Source organism: Phoenix dactylifera, unplaced genomic scaffold (genome assembly GCF_009389715.1).
Source record: "Phoenix dactylifera cultivar Barhee BC4 unplaced genomic scaffold, palm_55x_up_171113_PBpolish2nd_filt_p 000316F, whole genome shotgun sequence".
NCBI lineage: Eukaryota > Viridiplantae > Streptophyta > Magnoliopsida > Arecales > Arecaceae > Phoenix > Phoenix dactylifera.
Genome location: NW_024067786.1, coordinates 267,334 through 278,243, shown reverse-complemented (window position 1 = coordinate 278,243; position 10,910 = coordinate 267,334). Strand labels below are relative to the sequence as shown.

The 10,910-nt window shown below is 38.0% G+C and overlaps 1 protein-coding gene across 3 annotated transcripts; it reads left to right on the top strand.

Annotated features, from left to right (window-relative positions):
* Positions 1 to 3,552: 3,552 nt before the first annotated feature.
* On the top strand, positions 3,553 to 10,906 carry LOC120105591 (ATPase family AAA domain-containing protein 5-like). 3 transcript variants are annotated; one of them, XM_039118179.1, is made up of 5 exons: positions 4,352 to 4,676; positions 4,757 to 4,848; positions 4,959 to 5,088; positions 10,388 to 10,465; positions 10,567 to 10,906. In XM_039118179.1, exons 1-4 carry the CDS (start codon positions 4,427 to 4,429, stop codon positions 10,453 to 10,455), a joined length of 540 nt encoding a protein of 179 aa, XP_038974107.1. In that variant the 5' UTR covers positions 4,352 to 4,426; the 3' UTR covers positions 10,456 to 10,465; positions 10,567 to 10,906. The 3 variants fall into 3 exon arrangements, 2 of the variants coding, with proteins under 2 accessions (XP_038974107.1, XP_038974106.1); XR_005507943.1 differs by lacking the exons at positions 4,352 to 4,676; positions 4,757 to 4,848; positions 10,388 to 10,465 and adding exons at positions 3,553 to 3,645; positions 3,727 to 3,852; XM_039118178.1 differs by lacking the exon at positions 10,388 to 10,465 and having other exon boundaries at positions 4,363 to 4,676.
* Positions 10,907 to 10,910: the final 4 nt, after the last annotated feature.

Below are 10,910 nucleotides of genomic sequence, written 5' to 3'. Positions count from 1 at the left end.
ATATAGTTAGGGTATTGCAGAGAACAGTACAATGTTTCAAGTTTAACAGATGAGCAATGAAGAATGTTGATTCTAGTTAATTTGCCCAATGACTTGTTTCTTCTAGCCTTGTATGTTGGACACTAGCTGTTTTGCTTACTTAGGACCTGACTATTTCCTGTAACCAATTTAATTCTTTGTTTCTTGGTCTTATTGCAGCATTAACATCACGACTTCAGACCGACTTTATTTATTTGCTGGTGTCTCATTAAGCTCTGGCAAACAGTCTTATCATGCAAATGCCCTTGTGGACAAAAACACCTTGATCTATTCACCTTTTTTTATGTGTGTTTGTGTTTTGGTCTCGGTGGATGGGGTTCACTTGATGTGCCCTCAAGCTTAATTTAAAGATAGTGGAACGTGCAATTTAAAGGATGTTGTGTGTGTGATGGATGGATATCACATAATTATCCTCTCGAGCTTAATTTAAACATAGGGGAAGGTATGTGAAGGATATTAAGGTTAATACAATCCTTAAACCTCATCAAGGTATCTAAGGTTCTTTGATAAAGTCAAATTTCAAAAGGCTTTGTTTCGGATGAGAGTGATGGGAGAAGGAAATTGGGAAAGCATTGACCTGAGCTATAGTTTTATTCCAGTGATGTGTGTAGTTTCTTCCAAGGAATAGCTGATGTTGTAATCATCAATTTAATTAAGATGTATTTCATACTTATCCTTGCATGTTTGTGTTATAATAATCGGAAGAGCCATCAACTTCTGATAGAAGGCATTGCTCAACCAAGACCGGTTGCTCTAGCGGATGTTGACCTTTATTTGAAGCTCTAATCGGTTTTAGGAAAACTGATTAGAAAAAATTGGCAGATATTTTGATAGCCTATTGGCTGATAAATTGGATTATTTCAGTCTCTCCTCGTACCATGGAATATTGATAAACTAGTGATCAAAAGGAAATTGGATAATTTTTGTCTCAGAATAATTAGCATGTAGTGAATGCATTCTCTGAATCAGAAGGCTAAGTTTCCATTAATCTTCCTAGTAACTTTATAGTAGAGTGCTGATGATTTTGCTATCTGATAGGAGAAATATTAACTTTGATTTCTTGTATGGACATTACAAACTTATGCATACTTTTATGCATTACTTTGATATAACTTTGATGCATTATGCATTACTTGCCCTTATGCATATTAGATCTTGATTCGTAATATCTTGGATTGGTGCACTTACCCTTATGAGAAATGATAAGATCAACTTTAGGCTCCTATGAAACTACATATGTGTATGCATACTTTAGGCTTGAAAATAATATTGATTCTTTTTTGTGCATACCAGGTAACAATATGCCCCGATGGAGACGATTTAGAGATGTGGAGTTCCAGCATTCTCAGGTGGGATCTACTTCTGAGCAGTCCCTGCAGTTCCAGCAGCCATATGAGCACCAGCAGCACGAGTCAGGATCTCAGCGCGAGCCTCCTGCTGATTGTCCGGAGGATGAGCTCCGGATCCAGGGTAATTCGATTTAAAGTTCATATTTTATGTTCATATTTGTCTTCAACTTTTTAAGACATTTTATTTAATTTGAATAGATGGACAAGGGACAGTGAGGACAAGACGGGGACCCACTCAAGCAAAGGATGTGTGGAAGCTTCCTCCGGGTGAGAAGATCATCATCCAATGTAACGAATTGGGGCAGCCCATTAATAGAGCTGGAAGTCTTCTATCAAGCTTTTTAGGATCGGTTGCACGCAAGGGTCAGCTGTGTCCGCTCAACTATACGAAGTGGAATGACATGCTTCCTTCGTATAAGGTTGAGCTTCTTAGACTCATACAGGTAATGAATTGAATTTGTTCTTTTTAATTTGACACCTCCTGCATGTTAATTTGCTTACTACCATGATTTTACTTTTGAGGTTTAATATTATTATAACATTCTGTATCTTGTTGTAGGGTAAGTTTGTACTCCCTCCAGAGAGCCATGATTGGGTGCTAAAGTCCCTCAACCGCAAATGGAAAGAATATAAAGCAAAATTGAAGACGGACTTCAAGCGTGAGGGTATGACAGAGGAGGAGGTTGCTCGTGTGACTCCTCCTGATGTATACCCTCAGCAGTGGAGGGAGCTTGTTCACTACTGGTTTTCTGAAAAAGGACAGGTCACGTATATTGTTTCAATATCTTATATTATCTTTATTATTAATATAGATTGTAAATATATACATTGAATAATATTATACTGTGTGCTTTTATTTTGGCAGACATATTCTAATATTGGTAGAGTTGCACGAGCATCTCAAGCAGTTCCTCATACTTCAGGCTCGAAGAGTTATGCGAGACGTAGAAATGAATTCGTAAGTTTGTTTGAAACTATTTGAAACTCTACTAACATATAGCACGTATCATGATAGATAGTTTGGCAATATACTTTCTGTATGTGTAGATAGTAGAGCATGGAAGGGAGCCTGGTGAGGTAGAGTTTTATAAGATGACCCACACTCACCGAGATGGCAGCTTTGTCCGAGACGAGTCGAGAGATATAGTTGTATGTATTCATTTTTTATTTGATCATAATTATTTTATTAATTTTACTTCCTTTAAATTATTAATGTGACTGTTTATTTTTTTGAGAGAGATATAGGAAAGAGCTACAAATCTCATTTCAGAGCGCGTCGGGGAGTCATCATCATCCGACGCGGCCAGTCGCGTCGAGGCTCAGGTCTATGCAGAATTGATGGGCCCAGAACGTTATGGACGCGTGAGGGGTTACGGTGTCGGAGTTACCCCCACTCAGCTGTCTGCAGTGAGCCGATATACCCAAGATGCCAGACAAGGTACTAGCACTGCAGAGGTTTGTAGTTTGAAGACAGAGATGGCACAGTTAAAGCAGTCATATGAGACAAGGATAGAGGAGATGAGGCAGAGTCATATGACTGATATGGCGGAGTTGAAGCAGAGCCAAGAGTTGAAGATACAATCTTTGCAGGATCAGCTTGACCATATTTCATCTTTTTTGCAGAGATTTGCTCCTCCGGTACATAACTAAATATATTTGAATATTTTATATAATTATAATGTATTCTTGTATGAGCGTGATGACTTTCGTATTTTTAGTTTCTAAAGTATTTTTTTCTTGTAGGTTGCTGATACTTCATCTACTTGTAGAGATGATGATGCCGTCGACTCTTGATACATCGTAGATTGTGTACTTACGATTTTGAGATGAATGTTTTTAGATTGTTTTAAATTTTTTTTTGATACTTACCTCAATTTCCAAAATACGATTATGCCAGAACTTTGATAAGTATAGATCTTGGAAAGGACTTTAATTAGTATGTTCTATGTTGACTTGACAGGAACATGGTTTCCAAAATCTTATGTATAACAATTAGTTTGTAGAGTTTGATCGGTTTAAGATAGATAATGCATATTTATGAGCTTGTCCTTAGCTTTCTAACTATATATGGACAAATACTTCCACAAAAGATGTGTTTCCACAGGCATGCCAAGCATATGTACAAGGTGTGAATCTTGTTTCCACAGGCGTGGAATTTTTACAGAGGCCAAATGGTACTGGATTGGTACGGGTGCATTGGCCGGATATATGATCCTTTTCAATATCCTTTTCACTATGGCTCTTACCTATATCAAGCGTAAGTAGTTCCCCCCCTATATCTTGGCATCAACTCTAGCTATGTAGCAATCTCGCATACCTTACTTTGTAATGCTTGCAGCATATGGGAATGCTCAGCCAAGTTTATCTGAAGAGGCATTGCATGAAAAATATACAAATATAACAGGAGAAATGGAGCCATCATCACTTACAGAAAGGAGCACTAGCAGAGATTCCACATCCAAAAGTAAATCAATTATAACATTACTAGTTTGCTCATTAATTTCTGCCAGTTCCCTCTCGCTGTTTATCAACTTAATTTACATGTTCTTCTTTAGTTTGCTTTTAGCAAGATATTCTCTAGTTTTTAGATCTCGGTACAAAATATTCTCTAGATTCTGTGAAAAAGCTCTCTGCAGTATTAAATCTCTACTATGATAGAGATGAGCCGCACAGAAGGATTATACGGATCTTTTTTTATGATGGTTCTATTATTCTATCAATCTGAAAGGAACAAGTGCCGACCCATTTGAATGCAACACATAAAATAGGTGGTGTTCTAGCTTGTTTAAGCTATATTTTCATTTGATTGTTCTCTGTATATTTTGAGCGATGACTTTGACAGACTGTCTATGTTTGCATGTATTGTATTTTGCTCCACTGCTTTTGCAATGCAGTCAGGGATAAAACAAACTGCATTGTTTTTATATTATTTTTATTGATGAAGATTAACATGATGTGCTTGTGTTCCTTCATCCAGGTCTCAACTGATAGGTCCGAGGGAAAAGCATAACTCTGAGTTACTGCCTAACACAGTTTGCATGAGAGAAGCTGAGGACTTAGAGAATTGCTCAATTAAGATGGCTTTAAGAGAATGTGAAATAGAGAAAGCTCATATAGAATGCTCTTGTAATGTTGTAGAGAATAGACGTGCCCTGACCCAAGTTGCAAATAAAACCCTAATTCTCTTTGAGGATGTAGATACTGTTTTTGATGAAGATCGTGGTTTTATTTCTACTATACTTCAGCTGGCTGAAACTGCAAAGCGACCCATAATACTTACAAGCAATGGTGAGTAACTAATCAATCCATGGTAGAGATTGTTAGCGACTATAAATTTCTTATCCTTTGTATATTTATCTGATATGTAGATAAGAATCCTATCTTACCACAGCTTCTGGACCGGGTCACTTTGGAGTTCAAACATCCATCATCTGAGGAGCTGCTGTCACTTGTACACATGGTAAAAAAAATTGCAATTTTGAAATCATATATCTGTCATTTCTACATGCCTTGGGTACCTTGGATGTGTTAATTGGTGTTACAAATTGTTCATTCTCAATTTTTCTGTAGATTTGTGCTTCTGAGAAAGCTCAAATTTCTGCCCAATTGATGGAGCACTTAATCAGGTCTTGTCTAGGTGATATCCGTAAGACTCTTATGCTTCTTCAGTTCTGGTGCCAGGGCAAGAGAGACCATACAGGTTAGCAAATTATAACAAGACAAGTATTTTGCTCTTTGTTGAGAAGGCCAGGATTTTAGTTTATATTTGTTGGAAATAGATAAACTTAATTGTGCATTGATTCAAGAGATATTATTTAAGACATTTGTGTTTCCAAAAAGACCTTTTATCTTATCTATGAAAGTTACTTAGAATTCCTCTTCATGAATGAAACCGAAGTGTCATTCATAAATATGACTCTTAGTATTTTGCATAGGGTTACTTGAAGGGTTGTAAAATCCTCTTTATAAAGGGTTGTTATTTGAGTCATTTTGTAATGAAGAGAATTGAAGAAATCTAATATAGAGAAAAGTCCTCTTCATTCTTTAGTGAAAAATACTACAATATTCTTCTCCTCCATCCACCTCTTCAAAGTGGTATCAGAGCTAGATCATGGCTACCGGTGTGCTTCCCATTCCTCGTCTTACTAATACCAACTATGAGAATTGGAGTATCCAAATGAAGGCGTTGCTTGGATCTCAAGATATTTGGGACATAGTCGAAAGAGGCTATGTAGAAGCCGAAGATAGAGATATTCTTACGGCGCAACAACGAGAGACTTTGAAGAAAGACAAGAAGGCTCTCTACTTCATCTACCAAGGCCTAGATGAGGCCGCTTTTGAGAAGGTTGCTAGTGCTACCAATTCCAAGCAAGCATGGGAGATTTTACAAAATTCTTACAAAGGTGTAGAAAAGGTGAAGAAGGTTCGCCTCCAAAGCTTGAGAGGCGAGTTTGAAGCTTTGCAAATGAAGGAGTCCGAAGTTGTGTCGGACTATTTCACAAGGGTGTTGACCGTTGTGAACCAATTGAGGAGGAACGGTGAGACACTTGATGATAATCGGGTTGTGGAAAAAATCCTACGATCCTTGGACCACAAATTTGATTATGTTGTGGTGGCCATTGAAGAGTCCAAAGACTTGGACACTATGACGGTAGATGAGCTTATGGGTTCACTTCAAGCCCATGAGTAAAGAATACTAAAGAGAAGACAAGAGCCATTGGAGCAAGTTCTACAAAGCAAGCTCTCCATCAATAACAAAAAGGAGGAGTCAAGAGGCGAAAGTAGCCAAAGAGGCCGTGGTCGTGGCCGAGGACGTGTTCATGGTAGAGGTCGAGGTGGATCTTATGGTCGAGGTGGATCTTATGGTCGTGGTAGAGGCCGTGATGACCACAATAATATTGAGGAAGGCAACCAAAATCGTGGAGAAAGAGGACAAAGAGGTAGAGGCCGAAGGTATGACAAGGGTCAAGTTCAATGTTACAATTGCAACAAATTTGGGCATTATTCTTTTGAGTGCTACTCTAATCAATCTAGTCAAGTTCATGAGAAAGCCAATTATGTCAAAAAGGAAGATGATGGAGATGACGTGCTTCTACTAGCACGAAAAGGAGGAGATGCTATCAATCAAAATATGTGGTACTTGGACTCCGGTGCAAGTAACCACATGTCGGGGCACAAAGAAATTTTCATGGAGCTTGATGAATCGGTGAATGGCCATGTCTCATTTGGAGATGCTTCCAAGGTAAAGGTGAAGGGCATTGGTAAGATACTTATTCAACTCAAAGATGGAAGCCAACAATTTATTTCCAATGTCTATTATGTGCCTGATATGAAAACCAATATTCTTAGTATTGGGCAACTCTTGGAGAGAGGATTTGATATGCAACTAAAGGAAGGAAGCTTCTATCTAAGGAAACAAAATAAATTGATTGCTCATGTTCCTATGTCAAATAACCGCATGTTTGTATTAAACATAAATCATATTGTTGCCAAATGTCTAAGTGCATGTATGAAGGATGTATCTTGGCTTTGGCATTTGCGGTTCAGACATGTAAACTTCGGTGCTCTAAAGCTTCTCTCAAGTAAAAGAATGGTGAAGGGGCTGCCTTATATTGATGTCCCTAATAATATATGTGAGGGGTGTGTTCTTGGCAAACACTCAAGGAGGAGCTTTCCAAAGAAGTCTCACAACAAAGCAAAAACACCACTTCAACTTATCCACACCGACATTTGCGGGCCAATCACTCCAAGCTCATTTGGAGGTCGTCGCTATTTTCTAACTTTTATTGATGATTTCAGCAGGAAAACATGAGTGTATCTCTTGAAGGAGAAGTCAGAAGCATTTCAAGCTTTCAAGGAGTTTAAAACTTTGGTGGAGAATCAAAGTGGCTATACTATCAAGGCGTTGCGGTCAGATCGTGGAGGAGAATTCACATCCAAGGAGTTTGAAGCTTTTTGCAAAACTCATGGCATTTGGAGGCCCTTGACCGCTCCATACTCACCTCAACAAAATGGCGTCGCGGAAAGAAAAAATCGGACTATACTTGACATGGTCCGAAGCATGCTTAAAACAAAGGAGTTGTCGAAGGAGTTTTGGGGCGAGGCTGTCAATTGTGCGGTCTATTTGCTTAATAGATGCCCCACAAAAAACTTGGAAGAAGTAACACCACAAGAAGCATGGAGTGGATACAAGCCTGATATCTCTCATTTGAAGGTGTTTGGGTGCATAGCTTATGCACACATTCCGGATCAAAAGAGAAGCAAGTTAGATGATAAAAGCTTACCATGCATCTTCATCGGGTACAATGCAAGATCCAAAGCTTATAAACTTTATGAACCAAAGGAGAAGAAAGTCATTGTAAGCCGAGATGTGGAGTTTCAAGAAGACGGTGTTTGGAATTGGAACACTAACATGGTGATGATACAAGATGAAGAGCAGATCAAGGAGCAAATTAGAGTTCCAACACCACCTTCATCTCCTACTTCATCGGTTGAAGATGTTTCAACACCATTAAAGACAAGAAGCATTCAAGATTTATATGAGGTGACAACTCCCTTAAATCTTATTTGTCTTTTTGCTAATGAAGAAATAATTTCTTTTGAAGATGCTATCAAAGATAAGAAGTGGAGGAAAGCCATGAATGAAGAGATAGAAGCCATAGAAAAAAATGAGACATGGGAGCTTACTTCTCTACCAAGTGGGCTTGAACCAATTGGAGTAAAGTGGGTTTACAAAGTCAAAAGAAATCCACAAGGTGAAGTGGAGAAATACAAAGCACGACTTGTGGCTAAAGGCTACAAGCAAAAGACCGGAATTGACTATGAGGAGGTTTTTGCTCCCGTTGCTCGAATGGAGACCATTCGCTTGGTGATTTCTTTGGCGGCTCAAAACAAATGGAAGATTTTTCAACTTGATGTCAAATCAGCCTTTCTTAATGGCTATTTGAATGAAGAAGTGTACATTGAGCAACCCAAAGGTTATGTCAGAAGTAGACAAGAAGACAAAGTGTTGAAATTAAAAAGGGCGCTCTACGGTTTGAAGCAAGCACCTAGAGCTTGGAATTCAAGAATTGATGCTTATTTCAAGGCAAATGGGTTTGTTCAATGCCCCTATGAACAAGCTCTCTATATCAAAGAGAAGGAAGGGAACAAATTACTTGTGTCATTATATGTTGATGATCTTATCTTCACCGGCAATTCTATACAATTGATCAAAGAATTCAAACAAGCAATGGCAAAGGAGTTCGAAATGACCGACATGGGACTTATGTCCTATTTTCTTGGTTTGGAAGTGAATCAATTAGAAGATGGAATTTTTCTTTCCCAAGAGCACTATGCAAAGGAAGTGATTAAAAGGTTCAAGATGGAAGATTGCAATCCTATTAACACACCAGTGGATTGTGGTGTAAAATTGTCCAAGAATGATGAAGGCAAGGTGATTGATCCTACACTCTACAAAAGCTTGGTAGGGTGTTTGAGATACTTGACATGTACAAGACCGGACATACTATATGGCGTTGGTTTGGTGAGTCGGTTCATGGAGGAACCAAAATCATCTCATTGGAAGGCGGCAAAGAGAATCCTACGTTATGTTCAAGGTACTCTAAGCCTTGGCTTATTCTATTTTTATTCTAATAATTTTCAACTTGAAGGCTATTCTGATAGTGATTGGGGTGGAGACTTGGATGACCGAAAAAGTACTTCCGGATTTGTATTTTTTATGGGTAATACGGCATTCTCATGGATGTCTAAGAAGCAAGCAATTGTTACTCTCTCAACTTGTGAAGCAGAATATGTTGCGGCATCTTCATGTGTTAGTCATGCAATATGGCTAAGGAGCTTGCTAAAAGAGATTAATATTGATCAAAATGAAACTACACAAATTTACATTGATAGCAAGTCGGCAATTGCTTTAGGGAAGAATCCAGTTTATCATCAAAGAAGCAAATATATAGATGTTCGTTTTCACTCAATCCGGGAGTATGTGAAGAACAAAGATGTGGAGCTTATTTATGTGAAGACTCATGATCAAGTTGCGGACATTTTTACTAAACCACTTGGAGTTGATCTCTTCAACAAATTCAAAGATTTGCTTGGTATGAAGGATGGAAGACAATTAAGTTTAAAGGGGGGTGTTGGAAATAGATAAACTTAATTGTGCATTGATTCAAGAGATATTATTTAAGACATTTGTGTTTCCAAAAAGACCTTTTATCTTATCTATGAAAGTTACTTAGAATTCCTCTTCATGAATGAAACCGAAGTGTCATTCATAAATATGACTCTTAGTATTTTGCATAGGGTTACTTGAAGGGTTGTAAAATCCTCTTTATAAAGGGTTGTTATTTGAGTCATTTTGTAATGAAGAGAATTGAAGAAATCTAATATAGAGAAAAGTCCTCTTCATTCTTTAGTGAAAAATACTACAATATTCTTCTCCTCCATCCACCTCTTCAATATTGCTACTGTATATATTTTGCTGCCTTGAAGCTGTGTTTGTTTACTGTATTTTCTTGTGTACGCAGATTGATCCTCTGATGAGAGGATCAGCTTATAAATTTCATGTTATCTCATGCCATGAACTGTCTTATTGCTTGGTTCTGGAATCCCATTGTCTACTTTTCACTGTGAAGATTAAACATTAAAACCTAGTGGCAGGCATTGTTCCTGTCATAGATTTTTCTGGTGACTTTAGCTAGATGCCCCTAGATTGCGATATGTTTATTCGACTCTCACTAATCACAGAACTAGGCCTTGGGTATTTGTAAATGATTATGAGTAATTAAGAAGTTGAATTGTATCAAGTTATGGTGTTATATTACCTTTCTGCAACTCTTATCTTGTTTCTAAGCTTAACAATCATTTGTTTTCCCAGTTCACTTCTACCTATGTCAAATTGCATCTACTTCTACAGAAAGTTTGTTAATAAGTTATAATATAGTGTTTATCATACTCTTCTAAATAATTATTTAGTGATTTCTACTCTTTCTATCCTTCAGACTGGAAAATGCAATTCACCACATACAGCCCCCTCCCATTTGATATTGATGCTGCACATCTCATATGACTTAGGAGCAGTAAACTTTCCAAAATTTAGCTCTTGGATCAATTGTTTTGAAACTATTGTAGTTTTTTTTTTTTTTTTTACCTTGTGTAACTTCTGAATTTCTGTAATCAGAATGCCCCTCTCAATGCTCAAGGAGATGCTCGAATACCCAATACCACAAGCCATGCATGTTCTTCTGCCAGAAATGCTGCATGAAGTGCCTCTGCGTGCCCCCAGGCTTCTATGGGAACAAAGGTGTCTGCCCCTGCAAGCAGCAGAAGGCTTCTATGAGAACAAAGGGTCCCGAGCAAGCAGCAGAGCTTGGTTGACTGGGCTCGCCCCAAGCTTAATGACAATATTGTAGAGATGATGATGCCGACCCTTGATACATATTGTAGATTGTGTACTTAGGAATTTGACTTGTATGTTTTTAGAATGTTTTTGAAGTACAATGTAATCAAATATGATAATATGAA

What these genes read in the sequence shown, in the direction of transcription:
- LOC120105591 (XM_039118178.1), top strand. Translation starts at nt 4,427, where the DNA reads ATGAGAGAAGCTGAGGACTTAGAGAATTGCTCAATTAAGATGGCTTTA. An exon ending in CATAATACTTACAAGCAATG is followed by an intron (nt 4,677 to 4,756) that starts GTGAGTAACTAA and finishes TCTGATATGTAG; the next exon opens with ATAAGAATCCTATCTTACCA. An exon ending in GGGCAAGAGAGACCATACAG is followed by an intron (nt 5,089 to 10,566) that starts GTTAGCAAATTA and finishes TTCTGTAATCAG; the next exon opens with AATGCCCCTCTCAATGCTCA.